The 22,379-nt window shown below is 56.0% G+C and overlaps 1 protein-coding gene across 8 annotated transcripts in view; it reads left to right on the top strand.

The window, feature by feature from the left end:
* Positions 1-22,379, top strand: part of EPB41L1 (erythrocyte membrane protein band 4.1 like 1) — a 64,686-nt gene that overhangs the window by 14,894 nt on the left and 27,413 nt on the right. For all 8 annotated transcript variants that reach the window (XM_084296840.1, XM_084296846.1, XM_084296845.1 and 5 more), the window contains 8 exons: positions 14,994-15,180; positions 16,151-16,315; positions 19,377-19,481; positions 19,564-19,606; positions 20,694-20,769; positions 21,109-21,327; positions 21,434-21,521; positions 22,191-22,343. In XM_084296840.1, coding sequence (XP_084152966.1) covers positions 15,013-15,180; positions 16,151-16,315; positions 19,377-19,481; positions 19,564-19,606; positions 20,694-20,769; positions 21,109-21,327; positions 21,434-21,521; positions 22,191-22,343 — 1,017 coding nt within the window. In that variant the 5' untranslated portion in view covers positions 14,994-15,012. The remainder of the gene's footprint in view (positions 1-14,993; positions 15,181-16,150; positions 16,316-19,376; positions 19,482-19,563; positions 19,607-20,693; positions 20,770-21,108; positions 21,328-21,433; positions 21,522-22,190; positions 22,344-22,379) is intronic.

The following is a 22,379-nucleotide window of genomic DNA, read 5'->3' as shown; positions in this document are numbered from 1 at the left end:
CTCCTCTGTGGGTGCATGTGCCAGGAGACACCTCTGATCCCCAAACCCACAGTGCCAGGCTCCTTGTTCAGTGCATGTGTTTTTAGGATTCAAATTAAAAGTGAAGACTGAGATGCAGGAGTGGAGATGATCCTATTGTGTGCCATGTGCTCAAGTGGGGTGAAAAAGGAGGCACCGCACCTCTGCTTTCAGGCAGACACTTCAAGAAGCAGCCTCTCCTGGTAGGAGTCTCCCATATTTGTCTGCAGTACACTGGTGACCTTGGAGCACACGTGGACACCCCTGAAAATCCCTTGAGCTGTTCTGAACCAGCTCGAGGCTGAGTAACAAGTACAGTTTTTATACTTCAGGAAAATTAGTCAGGGTTTTTCTGAATTCTTTCTGGGCTCAGTTAACCTCAACATGAGGTTTAAATTGTCATAACTACCACAGACGTGTTCTTCTCAGAAGGCCTGGCCCCATCCTCAATGCTGTAGCTCAGCTCGGAGTGTGGCGAGGTCAGAGGCTCAAGTAATGGGTCCTCAGTGCATGTGTGTCCAGCTCAGTCATTACCAAGCTTGAGATTTCTTTATGGACACTTGAAGGATTTTGCAGACGAGGTGCAGAAGCCCTGCAGCAAGCTGAAGCCTGACAGCAGTACGTTTTTTGCTTTTATTTTGCAAGTCATTGTAGGATTTTCCATTTGTGCTTTTTGTTTTTTGTGGTGTCTGGCCACTCCGAAAAGCCAAAGGACAGATTTTCCCCAGCTCTGTGGCAGATTCCCCCTCTCTCTTTGGGAGACCAGTGAAGCGTGTTGCTAGCGTGGTAGACCTGCAGCAACATAAGGAAGGTTGTGCAAATCCATGAGACTCTTGTCTTCCCTCTCTGAGGCAACTAGCTGAATTTTGTCTCTCTGCTGCTCAGCTCGATGGGGAGGTGTCTGGCTGGCTGGCCATATACACTGCATCCCTTTCCACATGCATTGCCTGGGCTCCTGGTCACCGTTTCTGGCTCCTGCTCAGCCCTTTGACTTCAAGTTGCTTCGACACCTCATTGGTCCTACTTTGACGTATCTGTTAAATGGTTTAGAGCATGAAAATTTCCAAGTCACAGATGTTCACACAGCAGACATAATTCATCTCTGCTGCAGGTATATTTTGGGACTCCGGTGTATGAGTGAGCACTGCAGCGCTGGGCACCGTGGGTGTGTTGGAGGCCAGCGTTGGGGTGGCTTTGGGAACTGGACCTGAATTCCTGGTGGTCGGTGTGTCACTGTGAGGATACAGCACTGCGTTAATGTGGTTTTGTTTTCTGCCCTGAATATAAAGCAAGGACAGAAAGCAGCACAGGCAGAGCTAATTGCTGCCGATAGACAAATGGGATGTATAAAAAGGGTAAAGTGGGAGAGGACGAGGGTAAATCTGTTCCAGAAAGTCAGTTGTTTTGTGTATGAACGCTATGTGTGGCAGAGCCAGCCCAGGGCAGGGCTGGGCTCACCACCCTCCACCCCCCAGAGGCAATACCTTGGCCCCTGGGGAAATGCCTGGGAGGGGAGCAGATGGGAGAGCAGAGTGGCCTCCTGGCTGCGGGCAGGGGTAACTGCTGCTCGCATCCTGCTCCTGTGCTTGGACCCTGCCCTGGGGCTCACCCAGTGCCCAGGCTCTCCAGTGTCTCAGCCTAGCTGAGCCTTGATCTAGTAAAGTGGGCAAGCAGCAGTTGGCTCCATGGATGCTTCCCCTCGGCAAGCACCTTGGATTCAGCCAACAAATCTCCCGGGGAGCTTTGTTTTGGGTCTGGTGCGAGGCATGGTCTGTGGGAACCCCAGGTACTGAGACACCATCTGAGACAAAGTGGAAGTGAGTGCGCCCGGCAGATGCGGGAGGCACTGGGAGGTTTCCCAGGCCGACGGGGACCATGGGCTTTGTAGGGGAGCAGAGCTGCGAGGCTGGAGGCTGCCTGGGAGAGGCTTAGTGCACAGACCAGGCACTAAGGATCGCTGCACTGGGGCCCGTGTGCTGGACTGTCCCAGTGCTTTGAGTGGAGGCAGGCAGAGCTTGGTGACAGTGCTTGCAGAGGGTGCTGTGGGTTGAGGGGCCGCCCACAGCGCAGCGGGGCAGCTGTGGTCCCGGGGCAGGAGATACCTTCTTGTCAGCAGCAGCTGTTTTTCTCAGCAGCCCCAGATCTGCTCGTATGTCCTGAGTCCCTGCAGAGTTCCCTTGCATCCCCTGTGCAGGTCAGCTGCTGAGCTGACGCATGCTGCTCTGCTCCCCACCCTGCAGCAGCTCCAGGATGACTTTCCCTTTCTTCTCCCTGCACTCTGTTATCCTTTCTTCCGTCTGTTCTGTGCTTTATAACATTTGCCTCTTATCTTTGATAATTGCCTGTGAGGCTTGAACATCTCCAAGGCCTAAGAGACGTCTTTGCTTTGGAAAGAGGCCAACTCTCTGGCTAAAAAGGTCATTTCTTCCGTTCCTGGGCATATTCAGGGAGTGTGAGGCCCCTTCTCTGCAGCAGCCTGGGAAGACGGGGATATTTCTCCGTTCGGCCAGAGATCCTCCTTTTTGCATGTCCACTCTGCATTTGAGCTGTGGGTCTTCACCAGTGGCTGTGCTGCTTGCTAGCTTGATCCTGCCCTACCTGCCCAGCCCTTCGCCTTGCTGCTGGTGCTGCAGCTGCTGCTCTGATCGTGCTGGGAGGTCAGTGCCCTGTGCTGGGCTCGCCAGTGGCTTGCCATGTGCTGCGATATGCAGGGAGCCCTTGCTTTGCAAGTTCCTCTCTCATCATTTAGGCTTATTTGGAATTATTTGCTCTGGAATTTCCTAGAGTCCCAGCCTTGCTTTGATCTGTTCTCAGTAGTGGGAATGTGGTTCATGGTGCCTTTGGTGCTTGTAATGTGAGATGTTAAACAGGAGATCTTAAACAGGGACAGGTAGTTCAAGTCTGGTATTTCAGGGAAAGACCATTTTGGGCAGGGACCAGGCATTACGCTCCTGCAGCCTGTGCAATGCTCCTGCAGCCCTTCTGCTCGGGCCACGGATGGACAGCGGCTGCCCCCAGCCGTAACTTCTTTAATGAGTTGATCTACGTTGGTAGGCACCAGGCCCAGTAATACTTCTCCTCTGGTTGGTGTCTAATATCTGGACCAGGAATTTATTCTCAGCACACTCCAGGAGTCTCCTTGCTTACAGCCTGCTGTGTGGCTTTTCCAGCAGGTGGTTGAAAGGATCATCAGGATGACAGGACTCATCGGGATGAAGGCCTGTGAATACAACGCTTCTTGTAGTTGAAGGCCTCATCAGCTGGCTCCCCTTAATTAGGTGGCCTGTAGCAGACCCCAACCATGAACTGTCCCTTATTGGTCTGCTCCTTAACTTTTACCCCCAGGCTCTCAATCTGTCCATGGCTGTTTCTCAGAGACCTCTGTTCCCCAGACCTCCGGTGCTGCTGTGGGGCAGCGGATGTGTGGGTATGGGTGTCCCTGGGCATGCCCCAGGTATGTGGGTACCCTTGTGGTGGCCTGAGCTGGTCTACAGCCGGGTGTCAGAGAGGCAAAGGGAAGGGCCTTTATGTTTCCTTGCTGTTGGGATGGGATTGTGGTTCTAGATTCCTCTTCTCTTTATCTTTAAACATCTGCCCTGCAGGACTGGCAGCTTGGGGACTGATGTGGAAGAGGACAAGAGTGAGAAGATCCCTGTCTCTTTGTCCCTGCCAGCCCCCACTAGCTACTCCTGGCTTTTGAACCGTCCTCAGGTTGGGTCCAGCCTTGAAGAACCTTGTCCCCTTAAGCAGCTTTTGTGAGCAGGGCCAGAAGAAAGAAAAATCAAAATCAGAGGCTTATTTGGGGTTGAAGGAAACCTTGAATCAGGCTTGTAGATAAAACTGCGCCATATAGGAGAGAGCATCTATTCTTCCTGGTTTGAGAATGTCTCCAAAATAATGGTTGGCAGACAGTTTCACCAGGCTGGTGTGGGGGGAACTGAGAGCAGTACCTCTTTGCCCCAGCAGAGTGCTGCTGCAAGCCAGGCTTCTCTTGTCTCTGCTGGGATCTAAGGGCTTACTGTGTTGTTGAACTAAAACCTAACCCCAATTTAGCTGTGACCCCTTCTAAGAATTGAGACGCATCCCACACTGGTCAGAGGGAGCTGGCAGTCCTTCAGCATCTGAGTCACTGAGCAGCATTTTGAATTGCTGCAGGGAATACAAACGTTTGCCTCCTATGTCAGCTGTGATTGCAAGGATGAGAGAGAATGGTGCTGCAGTTCAGCAGGGTGAGCAGAGGTGGTGAAAAGCAAGGGCAGACGAGTCAGCAAGCCACTGTGTTTGCAGGACCTTCCAGCTGGCACGCGTAGGTCAGTGCTTGCTCTGGGGGAAGCATCGCAGCCCTGGGGCTGGTCTCTAGACTGCTTCTCCCCTGGGAGGCCTGCAGTGGATTTTGGGGTGAAGGTGAGTGACCTGGGACAGCCCAGGCTTTAGCTGGCTTTTCACTAAGCCCAGTCACACCATAGCAGAGTTAGGGATGGCACCACTGCTGATGTCTTCTTTCTTCTGGCCCTAACTCTGCACTAAAATGCACGGAGGTCTCCGAGACCCTGCCAGAAAACTGTGGCATGCTGCCTGGACCTGTGCTTCCCTGTGGGGCTCATTTGCCTCTCCCTAGAGTTAAAAGCTAAAACCAGGGGAGCTTGTCCATGGGGGCAGCTGTTCTCCAGGCAGTGCATGCTGTGCTCTGCCACCACTGTGGCTTCCTCCCCTCCTGGGGTGCCTTCCTGTGGCTTCCAAGCACCCCTCTCCTCCTGCAGTGCCTGAGCTGAAGCGCCACTGGGCATGCAGTGAGGGCCTCCGAGCATTCCTGGAAGTCTGGGGCTGCCCAGTGTCCTTGCAGGGACAAGTGGGGCTTGGTGGGGATTGTCCTCCAGGGAATATCCCTCTGTCTGTATTTGGGATTGTTGCAGTTGCTTGCAAGAAGTTGAATAAGGCGTCAGGGCTACATTCAGCTCTTTAACCACTGAGGACGGTCTCTGTGCTGGTCCTGCAACAAGTGTCCCTCACCTCTGAATGCAGTGATGATGGCTGCATTGCTCCTGACTCTTTTTTTTTTTTTTTTTTTTTGGGGGGGGGGGTGGGTGGTTAAACAGATGGCTTTCCAAAAACAAAGACAGCCCAAGACAAAACTGAGCTAATTGTCCTGGCAGCGGGTGTGCCGTGACTGTCAGGACTGGCTCCGTGGTGCTGATGTGCCGTAATGTGTTGCCACGGAGAGCGTGGCAGTTTTCTTTTCTACCAGGTTTTTGTAAAAGTCACTCTTGCTGTTCTGGCAGCATGCAGCCGCCTTAGGAAGGGGCTCCACGTTGTCCCACTGTGGCCCACATATGCTGGGTCTTGCAGTTGAGCCCTGTCCTGCCCCGACGGCCCAGCATGGCCTCCAGCCCTCTCTGCCTGTGCTCAATTGCTATTTTGGTGTCTCGTTTCTGCTCCAGATCTCCACCGCCTTCCCTGACCTGGGATTTTACACAGATGTTTAGCTGTTTGAGGCTGAAAGGTGTTAAACCTCAGTCCATCTGTCTGCTGGCCCAGCTGCTTGTGCAGTAGGAGGGATGCTGCAGCTCCCACCTTTTATTTTGCTCTCTTCCTACTCCTGGAGCTGCCCATGCCTTGCCACCAGGGCTGTGTCTCCTTGTCATGGGGTCTGGGGGTGGCAGGGCACCCTGTGAAGGGCTGGGTGCTTCTGGGTGCTGGCAGCCAGGAGTGATGCAGCCTGAGCCCCCCAGCCAGGAGGCAGCGCAGGCTCATGCCATGGGTTGCCCAGCAGGGTTCCGCTGCTGGTAAGGTCTCAGGTGCCTTGTGATTCCCGTGGGCCGAGCTGCCTGCCGGTTTTGGAGCGAGAGAAAAGCCTTCCCCCGAAGGCAGGTTGCCAGGGGCTTTACATTCTGCAGAGCCTCAGGCTGCAGCCAGCTGGCCCTTCCCTGGGTGCTCCCCACTGGTGAAGGCGTTTGAGATCCGTGCGTCTCCTCTGTGATGTTTGGTGTGCCTTAATGCTGGTCCACGTGTCCAGCCCGATGCAGATACTTGCCATGGGGGCAATGAGGGGCAGCTGCCTGCTTGCCCGTGTCCCCATCCCCGTTGATGTTCCTGGACTGGAGGTATGGGTGCTGTGGGTCCCTCTTAGCCTGGCACCCAGGGGCTTGAGCACCTTCCTGCCTCTGGCTGGGTGCATTGCTTCTTGCCAGGGACTGCCGTATCATCATTTCTTCTCCTGTTTTCCACACACTTCCCTGAAGAGCTGGTGCAGGGGCGTTTCATGTGCTTAAGGGCTGATCGGATGGTGGGGGTGTCCTGTGGTTATTGCCAGGCCTGCTGAAGGCCCGCTAGCTGCCCTGGGGTGAGCAGCACGGTGCTAGGTGGCGGTCCTGCTGCTGCCTCCCTCCTGCTGTGGGCCACGCTGCTAAGGGCTGGGGCATTTGGCTGAGCTGTTGTTGTGCTGGGGTGTGCATGACATGATAAATTAGGTCCTTCCCATCATGTGTCAAGTCCAGTCGGAGCCATGGTTATGGGCTCAGCGTCTCTCTCTGACTGCTCCATCGCTCCCTTTCTGTCTCCTCCTCCTGTCAGTCTCCTCTCAGCCATGGCCTGACCCCATCCCTCTGCTTTCTGCTCGTCGCTTCCCTGTTTGCGGTTGCTTCTCAGCTGCTGGGGCTCTGTGGCTGCAGCATGCTGTGGAAGAGGATTTTGGCTCTGTGTCTCTGTGCCCTCCACACTTTCCCCTTGTTTGGACACTGCAATCCCCCATGGCAGTGGACGGGGATCTCCATGGAGCAGCACCACATCTCACCACCTGGCCCTGTGAGCTGTGGCCAGGTGCTGCAGTGGTTCTGGTGGTTTCACAGCTGCAGGTGCTTAGAGATGAGTGACACCAGATCGGGCTGGGGTGGGAGAGGTGCCTGCCAGCTGAGCTGCTGTGCTGGGAGGCAGGGAGGGCTCCTAGCAGGGGCAGGGTTCCAATGCTGCTGGGGAAAGGCCAGGTCAGCCCTCAGGAGCCGTGATGCACTGTGCAGAGGGCTGTCCACAGGGTTTTGGGTCTGGCATGTGCCCACATTTCCAAAGGGCGCAAGGAAGAAGCTCATCTGGTGTGTCCCACTGGGAGCTGTGGGCTTGGCTTGTCCATGTCTGCTCTCCTGGGGTCAGGGAGTTAATTAAGGGTCCAAATCATCCAAATTAGGGTCAAAATGTACTGAGCATGAGGGGCTGTTCAGAGAAGTGTGGGATGAAGCCTTTGACCTTGCTCTGTCCTGCTACCTCTTGCTGGTTGGGGAGCAGCCTGAGCCTTTCTCCAGCGTGTACCCAGCTGTAACCATGCTCTTGCCACCTCCAGGGCACTGAAGTTCCAGCATATTTGGCAGGATCCATGCTGGTGATGGTAGGGAAATCTTCACCTTAAAGCCTGTTTCTCTGATATGTTGTCAGCACCCAACTGGCTTACCCTCAGGGCTGCAGCCTGGTCCCTGCCCTCTTGTTTCCCCCTAAGGTGGATGCTCCCCTGCTGTCAGACTGCCTGCCTGCCCCAGCTGCCTGGACAGCCATGGACAGCCCTGGCTGCCAGACACAGGAGCAAGAAGGCCAAGCTTCAAGAAGTCATGGCTGAGAGGTGATCACCGCTAGGGTGGGACCTGTCTATGGGATGCTGCTGCGTGGCCATGCTTCGTGGCAGGGCAGGAGCAGAGTGCTGCATTGTTTTAGGGGTGCTGGGTCCATGGGCTGCGTGCGATTCTGCAGTCATGTCCTCCCTGGTCCTCCTGCTGAGCAGCTCTGCTCGTCATCCCACTCTTTGCTACGTGAGAGCAGCCAGAGGCCTAACACTGAAAGCTGCCCCTCTCTGAACTGTGCAAACTGGGTGCTCTCCACGAGCCCCCAGCCTGCTGCAGCGTGGCCCTGCAGCCTCTGCTTCCCTGCAAGAGTGAGTGTGGCACGAGGGCAGGGGGTGCAGCCCCCATGCTGCCTGCCCCCCATGGGCTGCTCAGATCAGGGGTGCTGGGCACTGCCAGGGCTGTCCCACAGCAGCTCTGACGGTGCACACGCTTGTGTTTTGGGGTTTTCTGCCACTAACTGAAAGCAGGATCCTCTGCTGCAGTGATGTGAGCGCTGTGCTTTAATGGATACTCAAGCACTCTGTGCTGTTGGGTACCATGGGAGTGCAATACACATGTGATGCAGTAACTGGCCCCAGTGCGTGCTCTGTGGTGTTTTTCCTCCCTGGGGGGCAGAGTGGGACAAGGAGCCACACGTCCCATAAGCAGAGAGATGCTGGATGTCACACTCAGCTCTTTGGTGTGGACAGGGCTGATGAAAGAGCTGCTGTTCAGCTTTTGCTGTCAGTACATCTTCGATCTGACTGCTGAACTAGTGCAAGTGGGTTACCTGGATATCCTATTTCAGAGCTAGCATGGTATTTTCTGCCCTACAACCCATTAAAGAGACCTCGTCATGGCATCAGAATGATTGCAGGCTGTCCTCCGGTACTTGGCCTGGGATGAGTCAGATATTTGCAGGTGAGAGAGGCTGAGCAGTGGGAGGGAGGCGGACAGGGCTGGCATAATCTTCCCTGCGGGGTCTGCGCTGTGCCCGAGGACTGCAGTGTGGGTGCAGAGCTCCTGGTGAGGTGGGAGCCTGAGTGCTGCGGGGGGGAGAGCAGGGAGATCCCCGGCTGGCAGGGCAGGAAGGCAGCCCAGTTCCCAGCGCCGCTGCGGCTGCAGTACGCATCAATCAATGCACGGGGGTGTTGGAGTTGAGGAAGCGCCTGCTCTGCAGAAAGCGCTGCCTTGTGCACGGCATCAGCCCAGCAGAGAGGAGCTGTGCTGGCAGCATGGGGACTGGGAGATCATGCCAAGGTAGGAACTGCCCTGCTATGCAGAAAGCAACCGTGCAGGATGCTCTGTGGCACTGCCTGCTGCCCAGGGCCATCCGGACCTGGCTGCTTCGCTGCAGGCAGCTGCAGCATCTGGGCTTTCAGCAGCAGCACCTGCCCAGCAGAGCAGCAGTCTGGGTGGGCTGTGGGTCCTAGAGACCATGCAAGGGGACGGGGGGCGGACAGTTTTCCAGTTGGGGAGCAGGGTGCGGCCATGCAGGTCTCCATCCCTTCCAGCCCTGCAGGAGGAGGAGTGGTGTTGGCGCTCCAGGAGCCGGGAGCACCCCATGTTCCTGACCTCCTCACCCTGCTGTCACCAGGGCAGCTGGTAGGATTTTTTGGCCCTGATGTGAGGCCTGTGGCAGAGCTGTGTGTTTGCAGGCAGAGAGCCCTCTCACACGGTGCTCTGGGCTGCTCCCGCAGTGCAGGGGGCTAGCCATGGTCTGGGGTTTGTGATCCCTGCTGGGATGGCTGGGCACACGTTCCCTTGGGCTCCTCTCTGTTTTTTCCAGGATGACTGGAAGGCGCTGCCTGCGCTCCTTACCATACCTGAGGCCTGCCAGTATACCTGCACGGCTGCTGGGGGCCTGGCAAGCTCCTCAGCCCCTCCGAGGGCTGGAATCAGCTCCAGAAAGCTGCTGCCTGTGTCTGAGCAATGGGTGATGTAGCTGGGCCCCCATGTGTGGAGTCGTGAGGCTGCCACCTCCCTCGTGGCGCTCCCCACACTGCTGCTGTTTTGCTGGGAGCACCCCATCTCCAGCAGTCCCAGGGGCCGTGGTCTGTCCTGTGGTGTGGCAGCAGGTTTTGCTGCCTGGAGCAGCCCTGTGGGGCCCTTGGCAGCTGCTGTACGCAGTGGTGAGGGAGAAGGGCACCGCCTGGTTGTTGTCCAGCTCCGAGCACCCTGGTTACTCTGAGGTTTGGGATGTGCGTGCAGGCATTCTGTCCTGCACAGGCGGCTTTGCAGGAATACACGTGTGCTGTAGGAATACATGCTGCAGAAACAGAAACCTCCATCCCCAGCTTCTGCATAGGCAGCATCCTCAGGGAAGAGAAAGGAGAGGATGGCTAAGCCCGGGAGCAAAGCGTGATGCTCAGCCTTTAAAGCTAACCCAGCAGCACAGAGTGAATGGGAAGGCTCAGGCAAAACCCGGTTTGTTTGGAGGCAGCAGGGAAGGGGAAGCTCTGGGAAGGGAAGCACTGCGGAGGCTCAAGCTGTGATGTGCTGGGGAAGTGTGGGGGCAGAGCTTCTGGGTAATCCATGAATCCACATGCCAGCTTGAAGGGGGGTGAGGAGGAAAACACCAAGGAAAAGAGAAGAGGGAGGAGATTATGGGAGATCATAGGCATTGCAGGCAGGTCCACCTGTGATCCCATTAAGTTTTGTTTTTTTTTTTTGCTATTCTGGTGTGCCTGTCTCTGCAGCGTGGAGCTCTGACCAGCTCCAGCTGTGTGACCTCAAGTTTGCCATGCTGCGAATATCCTCCAGCTGATTTTGCATCAAGTTTCAGCATGAGCGAGCCAGCTGTTGCCACAAATTGGGTTTGGGGAACCCAGCTGTGCATGGCATGCAGTCCTGTGGCCTGCAGGTGCGGAGGAGTCCTCCAAGTGCCCCATCCCTGCTGCCAGACACGGGGTTGGGAGGGTGGCGCCCACCCCCTCCTGCCCATCCTGCCTTGACTGCTGCTGGCCTCGTCACAAGAGCTGGGGAGCAGGGGGGCAGCAGGGGTGTCTGGAGCAAGGCATGGGTGGGCAGAGCCTGCAATGGGCTGCGACAGGGCAGAGGGGGGGCTCTGGGAGTAAAAGGCAGCTGGGCTGTGTGAGAAGGGCAGGGGTGAGGTGGCAGGTTGGGGGTGTAGGATGAGGGCTCTGGGGCAATGCGTCCCTGCGCTGGAGTGGGATCTGCAGCTCCAGCAGAGCTGGAAGCCACTGGCAAAGCCACCACTGAGTGCCAGCCTGCACCATGGCATGCCACCGGCCCTGGTAATGCCCTGGCCTCAAGTCTCAGTGGTGCAGCAGTGGCCCCATGAAGTCAGAACCTGCTTGCAGCTGGCTCCAGGGGTGCTGTGGTTTTGTCAGCAGAACTGGAAAGGAATAGTGCAGATCTTGCCTGTGCAGATTGGCTTTGAAATGGAAATTGTGAGGCTGCCAGGTGGTGGGACAGGAGTGCTGAGGAGGTGCATGGTGGCAGCCTCTGGCACAGGCAGCTCAGCCCACACACCAGAGGGGCTGTGCTGGGCACGGCTTTGCTCCAGGGGGATGCACGAGGAATGACACCGGGAGCCAGGGACAGCGACTGGACAGCATGGGCAGGCTGCTTACCCTGGAGGTTTGGGTCCTGTCCTGCTCCTGCTTTAGGCAATGTTTAGGAAAAAAAAAATGAACTGTTTGGGACAGCATTTCCACTAGTCTCAAACAGTTTAGCTGCACTTCTGATCTAAACCTCTCCTGTCAGTTTGTGGTGCCAAATGTATGTTAGGTTGTAGCAAGCTGCCAAAAGGATGGTTTATTTCCTTTTCCTATTGCACCCATGGCTCTCCACATCAGGGGTTTCCTGTGCAGAGGTGCTGAACTTTTGTCTGCAAGGGGAGGTGGCAGGAGCTGAGTTTTGCATCCGAAAAGCAGTGTGAGATGGCAAGCACTGCATAACCAGCTTCTTGCTGCCTGGAAGTGTGCTTTCCATCTTTGAAGCTCAGATAATTCCTGGTCAAGTCATATAGATGCTCTGGTAATAAACATCCTCTGGTTTCAGAGCTCTTGAGTGATGCAGCAAAATCCTTGGGGGAAATAAGCTGCCCAGGCTCCCTGGGGGGGGAGAAGGGGCTGGAATTGCTTGTTAACAACGAGCTGGGAGTGTGGGCCGTGTTTGTCTGTATGGAGGATGGCTGGGAGACATGGTGCAGTGGTGGGAAGCCAGGCTGTGTCCCCGAGCACTGTGGGGATGGTCTGTGCACTGGTGTTCCTGCCTTCCTCGGAAGCCTTCTCCTGTGGCTGGGCCTCCAGCAGGCATGGGCCACGCTGTTTGATGGGGTGCTGGCAGTGCTGGAGGGTGGCAGCATCCTACACGGGGACAGGAAGAAGCCAGGCTGAGGCTGACCCCCAGTGCCCAGCCAGCCCTGAGCATCTCTGGCCCCTGTTTCTGCCTTCCCCGTGCCCCTTTTGCCTTGGGGTGCCCCTGGGGATGTGTTCAGCTGGGCTGGCGAAACAGGGCACAGCCTGGGCTGCAGAGATGGGGTCTCAACTTGGGCCCTGGCTGCTGCTGGTCCTGCCCAAGAAAAGCTCCAGAAAGCTTGTTAATTATGAACTATGAGTTATGAACTTGCCAGCCGTGATGCCCTTCCAAGCAGCAGCTCAGCCTTTTACTCCCTGAGCTGGTTCTGAGCCCTGACCTGAGAGCACTGAGGGGCCCCGCGTGGCCTCCTGGACGCTCATGGGGATGGGCTCGATGGGCCCTTGCCGTGCCCCTGCTGGGTGTTGGTGCTTGGATCGCTCTGCATCCATGCTAAGCCTTAGCTTCCTGCTGTGGCCCAGGAATGCAGCTGCTGGTGCTCCAAGGAGCCGGGTGGCACCTGAATCCAGAAGGGGGAATGGCTGGGGGGGGTGAGCCATGCTGGGACTGGTGAGAGGGGGCCAAGGGGGGTGGCAGAAGGCAGGAAAAGGTGGGGTAGGATGTGAGTGAGGAGATTAAATGTCTTTGGGGCCACATCAGGCCTCTTCCATATGGCTTGGTGCTTCTTCTGGCAACATTACACATTGGCTCAGCCGCCCTGAAGCTTCTGCGTTGTGCTCTCGCCTGCTGCAGCAGGTCCCCGTGCCTTATAGCCTGACGCACAGGGCCCCTGGAGCTCATTCTCCAGGTGGGCACCGCATGCACTCGTGCAGGTGTGCGATGAGAGTGGTGATGAAGCCCCAGCCTGCCAGCTTTGGGTGAAACCGATCCAGTCAGAGCTGAGGTGTTTCCGTGGGGATCAACATGTTGGGGTGGGGACACACATACTTCATTTGTAAGAAAGTTTAGAAGCTTTAAGTGAAAAATTTAGGGTGGTTTTGGCCCAAAGTGACTGTTGCTATTTAGAGACTCCACGTTAACTTAAAAAATCACACATCAAGAAGTGTTTTGAAGTGTTTCACGCACCCATTTGAAGTGGGAGCGTGTAACATTTATCTGAAGTTGAAAAGCAGCAGCCCTCCATCCCATTTCCTCCATGGAAAAAATAAACCAGTGGTGACCTTCAGACTATTCTCATGCCCTTAGCTGAGTGCTTGGGGTTGTCAGGCGAGCGGGTGTTTCTCAGGAGGCAGAGGCAGGTCGTCCTGCCTGTCCCTGGCCATGTCCACGTGGGGCTGGCCACTCTGTGCCTCTTGGGACAAGGGCAAGGGAGAAATTCCAGCTCTTTTGGTGTCAGCTGAGTCTCTCTGTGGTGACCTCAGGACTGGACTGCCACAGCTGTTGGCTGGGCAGGCATTCTGCTCCTTTTCTGCCTCTCCCCTACCACCTGGGGAAGCCAGGTGTAGCAGTACTTCTGGATGAAGTTTCACAACTCCCCTCTCTGCTGAGGACACCTGAAAGATGCAATGTGAGATGCTGAACTCCACCATGCCATGCTCTCGTTCCCCCTCCTCAAAAGAACAGGGGGGAGAAAATATGATGGGGAAAAAAAAAAGGGCTCAAGGATTGAGATAGGCACAGTTATAAGGAAAAGAATAAAAACCAGTAAAGGCCACACAGAAGCAAAGAGAAAAAACAATTATCCTCTGATTCCCATCAGCAAGTGCTGTGCAGCCACACCTCGGGCAGCAGGGCCTCAGCACGTGTGGCGGTGGCTCAGGAGGACAGACGCTTTCACAAGGAGAGCCCCAGAGCCCCCCATTCTCCTTCTCCTGCTCCTCTCCTGCGCAGGCTTGGAGCCGTGCTGCAAGCTCATCCCTGCGTTAGCACAGGCAAGCACTGCTAGGGGATGAGCAGCCCAGGTGGCAGAAGGGTGATGGGTACAAAGGGTGTTCCATGCCCTGTGGAAGCGGGGGCCGTCCCCAGGAGCCCCCACCAGCCCCGTGGCTGCCCATACCTGCTCTGCAACCTCGAGCCACGTGCTCAGACTGCCCGTGCTGCCTCGTCTATTGCTACTGTGCCTTGTGCTGCCCTGGTGAGGGCTTGTCGGGGGCATTGGCAGAAACCAAAAGCGGGGCTCTGTGCCTCAGTTTCTCCACTTCATACTCTGAACAGCAAGGTCTGGCTAGAGGTGCCCATGCCAGCAGATCTACTCTCAGTTTGCACTTTCCTGCCTTTAGTACAGCTTTTGTGGGGGAAGGAGATAGTGTGCTGCAAGCATAATGTACAGAAAGGACAATGTCAAGGGCACCATTTCAAAAATACGTTACTCAGCACCCCAGTAAGGGACAGTAAGCACTGAAGTTGCCTTCCCCCTGTGTTCCTGGCCCTAGTTTTGTTTTTGCATCTTACACAGGATGGACAGCTGGAGCTGGAGGCAGGTTTTGTCCCGCCTACCGTGCAGGGTTCAGCCTTGCTGGCTGTGGGAACCCAGCGTGCTGTGCTAGTGGGAATACAGAGGGGAGAAAACAGCCATTCCGGATGCAGTATGGAGAGTTGTCCGTGTTTGCAAATTCGTGTGTTAATGCAGCATTGTAACCTGACTCAAAGCCTGATTTTTTTCTTCCCTGAATAAAATATTTCATTGGTTTTATATATGTATATTTTGTGTATAAATATTTATACATATTTATGTAGGAGATTTATATATATACATACGTTCTGCTGCAGTTACCAAAAGCTCTAGAGCTGGGATACAGCCCCAGCTCCCTGAGTACAGTGCTGGGGAGGGAGCCTGGCTTCCTGCCTGCCCCCACGCACCCTGCCTGTCCTGCTGCCCCCAGCTCCCCGGCAGGCTGCAGTTGCCGTGGGGTTGAGGTGCTGCCATCGCTCTCCATGCCTCAGCCTCAGGCTACCAAAAGGTTGGAGGCTGAGCACTCTCTCGTCCGTGGTTGGCAGGGCAGAATGCACACAGCAGTCTGCGTCAGAGCAGCTCGATGCTAGGGACTTTGGGTCCGCATGGGAGCGGGGCTGCTGGTGTGACACTTTCTGTCTCTGTCTCTGTGCCAGGGCAGGGTGACGAGCAGCCATGACAACAGAGACAGGTCCTGATTCGGAGGTGAAGAACGCACAGGAGGAGGCCCCACAGCAGCAGCTGGAGGCGGCCACCCACGGCCCCACTGCCGTGCCTGCCAGCCGGGAAGCTGAAGCCAACGAGAAGCCTGGGGCACAGCCCGACGCCCGAAACATGGAGCCGGTGAGTAGGCAAGGGACAGGAGCTGTGGCCCAGGTGGGACAACAAGGGAAAGACTGCGGGTCTGGATGAGCATCAGGCCTCCAGCCATTGTCAGCAGCTCCTGGCATCAGACCCATACTTCGGAGCAGGGCAGAGCCTGGCACTCAGCTTGTCCAGCCCCCAAGCCTGCAGCCGCAGAGAGGAGGTGGCCCCAGCTGCTCTGTGACAGACCCTACGTATGTAAGCACTGCTTTCTGCAGGGCCGTTTGCTGCACTGTGGCTTTGCAGCCTCTGGACTTCCCTGGGGGTCAGATGTGCCCCCTGGCACAGGGCAGAGACCCTGCCTGCTGGGTGTGGGGTTGGCACAGCCACTTTTCCCAAGCTCTGCACTGTGGTTCCCTTCCTAAGCAAGGCAGCCAGGGCATGTATGTGTAGGAGCCCTACATGCCTGGTGCAGTGCATGGGCTCTGCTGGCTGCCTCACAGCCACCTGCACCAGCCTGTGCAGAGCAGTAGTGCCTGTGCACAGGAAAAAAAAAAAAAAAGGTCCAAAGTGCTAATAGTGGCTAGAAATGGCACTGCTGCTTCATGCAGATCCTGGGCAGGAGAAGGAAGCAGGTGGCCAAGCATCCCAGCAGTTGAGCTGCCCCGGCAGGGCTGGGAGCAACTGTGGTACCCTAAGAGCTGCCACTAAGCAGGGGAGCCCCAGCTCCGTGCTGCTGCCAGTGCTTCCAGCAGCCACGGAGCTGCCTCAGCCCTGCCTGCTGCAGGAGGCAGCCAGATAGGGAGGTCTCAGCTGCTGAACCAACAGCAGGCTCACAGACATTCTTTTTGCAGGGTCACTCTTCCAACCGTGACTGTGGCAACAGCGGGGAGTGGGGGTCAGGGGTGAGCTCCTGGCTGTGGGATCCTGCATTGCTAAGGGGCAGAGGAAGTGCTGGCCTCCTCTGCTGGCCAGTGCCAAGTAACTCTGTGCATCTCTCACCTTCCAGGGCACAGACATGGAGGAAAAGGACTACAGCGAGACTGATGGGCTCTCTGATAAAACAACACCTAGCAAGACCCAGAAGTCGCCCCAGAAAATTAACAAGAAAATCAAGAGTGCCCTCTGCAGAGTGACCCTGCTTGATGCCTCTGAGTATGAATGTGAAGTGGAGGTGAGTCAGAGGAGTGCACTGGCGCTGAGCAGGGGACATGTCTCAGCCTAGGAACCCTGCCCAGCCCACAGCTGGCCTCCAGCAAGTCCTTGATGTCAGGGCTGTTCCAAGGACAGCTTTGGAGTACTTGTCATACAGACAAAATGATCCACAGAAATGACCGTTTAAGTCGGAATTTCAAAACAAACAAAAAATCTGGAAGGATAGACCTTAGCTGGAAATTTCAGCTTAGAGAGTCCAAATTTGTTAGCTACTCATTATGGAAAACAGTGTGTAGAAAGCAGAAGCTTAATAGATGGAGATAAAGCTCTGCATGAAAATATGTGCATGACACATATGTATGCCAGTGTTTCTGTTGACACCTCAAGAGCACAGCGTGTTTGCTGTCCCACTTGCTAAGGCACAGGATGTGTGTGCATGTGTTTGTGCAAAGAGGCCAACATGTGCAGATACACATGGCTCCCTGAGATGGGTTTGCATGTGTGCACACAGACCCACATGGGTTTTGGCAGCATTACAAACTGCACCTCACCCCAGTCTCCCTGTTTTCATCCGTTGTGTCCTTCCCCATAAAACTGGCAGGCCAGGGACCGTCTGGGACGTGTGCTGAAGCCTGGCAGGAGTGCGTGTGTGAGTAAATAGAGGTGATACACATGCATGTATTTGTCAATGCACCCTCATGTGCGTTGGCAGAGCAGCAGGCCTGGGCACCCTGCTGCGGGTGTGTGGGCTGCTTGCTATTTGTGCAGTGTCGCAAGCGTGCAACGCAAGTGTGGGCGAGTGTGTGCTTCCCTGGTAGTGGCTGTTGCTGCAGGAAGGGACAGAAGGGACTGGCGCCCGCCAGTGGCCACCTTTACACTGGGATATATTGCAGGCCTGCTTGAGCTGCTGGAAGCACGGTGTTAGGAGGCACCATCAAGCCCAGAGTTTGGGCTGGGATAGGGGCTCTATGAACCCACTCTGGGGAAGAGGCAGCTCCGAGAAGGGTTGTGAGCCAGGTGTGCCCATTTCTGCACTTGCTTCTGTCTCCTGCCTGCATTCAAGGAGGCAGCACATCTCTGACCTGCAGCATCTTCCTGGTCAGAGGGACATTTCTGAGAAACTTTACTTAAAAATGCAGAAGTTGAAACTGTTCAGAAGCAGAGATCCTGGAGCCTTTGTCAGGGAGACCTTTGCACTTGCTGCTGGTGAGTGGGTGGAGGGGGTTTTGTTCTCAGCAGGGTGGCAACAGCTCAGGCTGTGCACAGCAGACCTGCATCTGTATGCAGGTCCTGGCTCCACGAGGTCTCAGCTGCACAGGATTAATGAACATAAGGAACGCTCCTGCTCTCTGTGGCTGCACAGGAATAGTGAATGCCCCAAGGCAGCTGGCGGGGGAGGTCTGGCCTCTGGGTTCCAGCGCCAGCAGTGGTGCCTTTGATCTCTGTGCTCCAGCAGCCCTTACTGTCACTTTAGTGGTAAAGTCTGTCACAGAGAGCTTTAGTGGCTGTGGAAAGATGGATTGTCATGAAGATGAAAGTCTCTCCCAACAATATAACCAGAGCTGAGTGGTCCTGTGACTCCAGTGGGCTCATGGGGCAAAGGAGTGACTTCGGTCAGCCCTGAAGCAGCATGTGGTGGTGTCATCCTTCCCCAGATCCGCATTCACATTTGCCAAGCAAAACCTGCATGCAAACACAAGTCTGGGATGTACAATGGCTGGCTGCTTTGTTAGCAGAACAATGATTCTCAACAAGCTTAGGAAAAGCAGAGCATTACAGTCCCAGCCCCCCTAGGCTTTGTTTCTCATTTTGTTCCCAGTGCTTGATGTTGGCAGTGAGCTGGGGCATGCAGGGCTTTATTCACAGTGAGGTCAAGTTCTCTGTTGTTGCAGTGCAGAGGACAGTGTTGACTCAGCAAACACAGAGCTTCTGCTCTCTAAAAGTGTAATTTGGGGTGTAGGGGAGAGGAGGAGGAATTATTTAGCACAGAAAGGCTTGTGCTGAATTTCTTCTTTCTCTCTGTTGGGCCCCCTGGAAATAGTTTTGCCTTGTCTGCACACAGAGGATGTTAATGCTTAATTCTGTAAAAATCAAAAAGGGAAACCAAACCATTTGGTGTTACACCCCTGGTGTTACACCCCTCTGTGTGCTGTGTGCTGAACCCCTGCTGTGGAAATCTGGGTTAGCTGGAAGGGGAGGATACAGAAAGGGTATGGCAGGAAATGCTGGGGTCTGGAGGAAATTTGGATGTCAGGAGGAGCTCAGGGCTGGGGTCTGGCAGCAGTGAGACATTGTAAGTTGTGCTGGTTTCTGTGAGAGTGGCTCCAGTGCTGCAGTGCTTGGTAGAGGTACTCAAAGAAATGGGTACCCCTCAGAGACGGTAAATCAGGAGCTCCTGGTCGGAGAAGTCTGTAAATGCGTGAGAAACACATGAGCCTCTGCGTGAGCAATCGTGGGCCTCACTGCCACCGGTAGTGAAGAGAAAATATACGAGTGTGTTCAGAGGACCAGTAATGAGGGCACCCTCCGTCGTAGCATGTGTCTTAGGCTCTTCGTGCTTCTCTTCCATCCTGCTGTGCTGTGAGGAGGGCGTTGGGAAGGAGCTTGACCTACAGGCAGCAGCATCCACCACGAGGTCTGGGACGCGTTTGTCCCAACCCTTTGCTCTGGAGCAGAGGTGCCTGGTCTGGCTGCACCCTGCTCTGGTTTGGCACCGCTGTCCCCTGGTGTGATGGGGGATGAGCCAGGTGGCCGCTGGGTCTCCACCAGCCTGTGGGACCTGCCACGGGCTGCACCGTGGGCTGTGCGGCCTGGGGAGCACATGGCGCCCTGATATGGGGTCTGTGGGCCCAGGCCAAGCACTGCCAGATGAGGGGGCTGCTCTTAAAGGCAGCCCCCAGCAGTTTTGTGTGGTGGCCTGAGGGGGCCAGGGCTGCCCTGATCCTGGGGCTGCTCCCAGCCAACACCGATGCAGGTGGGGACGGAGGTGTCCTGTGTCCAGCAGGCGCTGCCTTCGCCTGCTGGCTCTCTGGAAACACGAGGGAGCTGGTTTACTGTGAGCCTCTCTGTATCTCCTGCAGAAGCATGCCCGAGGCCAGGTCCTCTTTGACATGGTGTGTGAGCACCTTAACCTCCTGGAGAAGGATTACTTTGGCCTCACCTTCTGCGACTCCGACAGCCAGAAGGTGAGCATGGGGGACCCCTCTACGGCCACCCCACTGCTGAGCGGGGTCCCCAGCCCCCTGACATGTTGTCTTCTCCTTTCAGAACTGGCTGGACCCCTCCAAGGAGATCAAGAAGCAGATCCGCAGTAAGTGGTTGGGGAGGGCCATTCCTCCCCAGCGCTGGGCTCCCAGACAGTTTGGCCCCAGCCACTGCTTGTGCTTGGGCTGAGCCCTCACCTCAACTTGTAACTCTGTGCCCTTGGTGGGTTTCAGGTCCCCGGCTGATCACAGGACAGGGCAGGGTTGTGGCCGGGAGCCTGGTGTGCCACGGGGTCACACATGAGAAACCTGGGAGGTAGTAGCTGGAAACCAGGCCCCGTGCAGGTGCAGCCGCTGTGGCAGGGAGCCTCCCTGCTCATTGCCCCCTCCCTAGCACACTGTCCCTGGCTGCTCAGTCCTTGCTGTGCCCTCCATCAGCTCATTTTAGTAGTGTGGCAGAAATGATCGTCCTTTTCTGTCAGGTTAGTAAGTCAAATCAAGTGATGGGGCACTCCAACAAACTCAAGCACTGAGGCATGGTCAGGGCCAGGAACAGCCCAGCTTATTCAGGTGCCTGTTAGCCCTGCCCACCTCCCATCCTGTTCGTGACAGGTGTGGGCATCACAGACCTTGTCTGTGCTTCTGGAGAGCATCTGAGACCTGGTCCCCACCCTGGGTACCATCTCTTCTTGCCCAGAGCAGGGAGGATGGAGATTGGGTGGAGGCGGGGTGAGCTTACTGGGATGGGTACTGGGATGCAGGAGTGCTATTGTCCAAGATGTTGCCTTGCTGCACCATGCACTGGGGAGCCAGAAGGGCTGTTGCCTGTGATGTCACCTCACTGGGACATGTGAGGCTTTTGCTGTGACAGTGTTAGTCTCTGCATGGAGTGAGCTGAGCCGATGGGTCCCAAGATGTGATGCTTTTCTCTCCCCAGCTGTTTGGGGACGTTTACCCAAATTGCACTGTTGTCCTGACAGCTGAGTGGCTAGAGCAGCTGGGAGCTGCACAACAGGGGTTCATCTGCCTCATGGCAGCCTTTGGAGCTTTCTGACCCTGTGCCAGGCTTGGGTGGAGTCCTGGGACCCTTTAATAAATGCCTGGATGCTGTGTGCACACCCTGTGCAGGAGTGAGGGAGATTTCTGCAGGCAGCCAGTGTAGCCCCTGCCCTTACTGCTCCCTACCTTTGCTAGGTGGACTCTGGAACTTCGCCTTCACTGTGAAGTTTTACCCTCCTGACCCTGCCCAGCTCACGGAGGACATCACAAGGTGAGGACTGCCCTTAGGAACCTACAGTGTGGTGTGCCCTCGGGCACAGCTGCTGGAACAGCTTCCAGAGGGCCAGGTGGGAAGCATGAGGAGGGGCAGCACTCAGGACAGCAGCAGGGGTAGCCAGGGGAGTTGTCAGAGGTTCGTTGTCTTTCCTCTGTGCGTGGCATCTCTAAGTCACACAGAATGGGGCTGGGAAGGCATCTATCGGAGGTGGCAGTCGCACGGTGAATGGTGCAGAGGGGGTGTTCTTTACATGCAGAACCTCCACAGGGAGCCCCAGCCTGCTTCCAGGGCATGCGCCTCTGCCTTGCTCTTACCCTCTGTCCCCTTCTGCAGATACTACTTGTGCCTGCAGCTCCGTGCGGACATCATCACAGGGCGCCTCCCCTGCTCCTTCGTCACGCACGCCCTGCTGGGCTCATATGCCGTGCAGGCTGAAATGGGCGACTACGATGCCGAGGAGCATGTGGGCAACTATGTCAGCGAGCTTCGCTTCGCCCCCAACCAGACACGGGAGCTGGAAGAGCGCATCATGGAACTGCACAAGACCTACCGGTGAGCTGCGGCAGGGAACAGGCTATTGGTGAGGGAAGGCACTGGGGAGCTGGCCTGTGCCCCGTGGGGTGTCTGGCCATGTGTCCCCGTCTCTGTCTCTCTGCAGGGGCATGACTCCTGGGGAAGCAGAAATCCACTTCCTGGAGAACGCAAAGAAGCTTTCCATGTACGGGGTGGACCTGCACCATGCCAAGGTACTAGGCTGTGGAGCTGTGGGAGCGACGGCCAACGCCAAGCCCCATTATATCCTGATGCCAGCACACCCCTGGCACATCGGGGCTTACAGTAGCTCCAGCTCCTGTTTCCTACAGTTGGTGCAGTGACAAGAGAGAGAGTTTAAATGTGCAAGCTGCTTTGGGTGCCTGTTGAGCACAAGAGCTGAACAGGGCTGGAACTGTTATTTTAGCAAGGGAAAGGGCCAAGTTGTGCCTCAGGGGAGGAACAAGCCCAGGCTCCAGGACATGCTGGGGGCAGCTGGCTGGAAAGCAGCTGGGCAGGGAAGACCCTGAGGGTCCTGGGGGACAGCAAATTGAACATCAATCAACATTGTGCTCTTGCAGCAGAGTAAGTCAATAGTATTCTGGGTTGCATTAGGCAGACCGTTACCAGCAGGTAAAGGGAGGTGGTTCTTCCCCGCTGCTCAGCACTGGTGAGGTCACACCTGGAGCCCTGGGTGGCCTTCTCTGATCAGGGGGATTGAAACACATGGTCCCTTCCAACCTCAACCACCTGGGACTCTGTGACCTCTGCCAGCTGGTCCCACTTAGCAGAGTGCTAGACAGGAGGGAGCATGGCACTCTGGAATGGACTGGTGCTTACTGGGCTGCTGAACCATCTCCTCCTGTCCCTCTTGCCTCCTCCAGGACTCAGAGGGTATCGACATCATGCTGGGCGTCTGTGCCAACGGCCTCCTCATCTACAGGGACCGGCTGAGGATCAACCGTTTTGCCTGGCCCAAGATCCTTAAAATTTCCTACAAGAGGAGCAACTTCTACATCAAAATCCGCCCTGGTGAGGTGAGTGCAATGGGTCCAGTGCAGCCTGAAGTGGAG

The sequence above is a fragment of the Netta rufina genome, assembly GCF_964035555.1.
Source record: "Netta rufina genome assembly, chromosome: 16".
In the NCBI taxonomy this organism is placed as follows: domain Eukaryota; kingdom Metazoa; phylum Chordata; class Aves; order Anseriformes; family Anatidae; genus Netta; species Netta rufina.
This window is presented reverse-complemented; position numbering and strand designations above follow the sequence as displayed.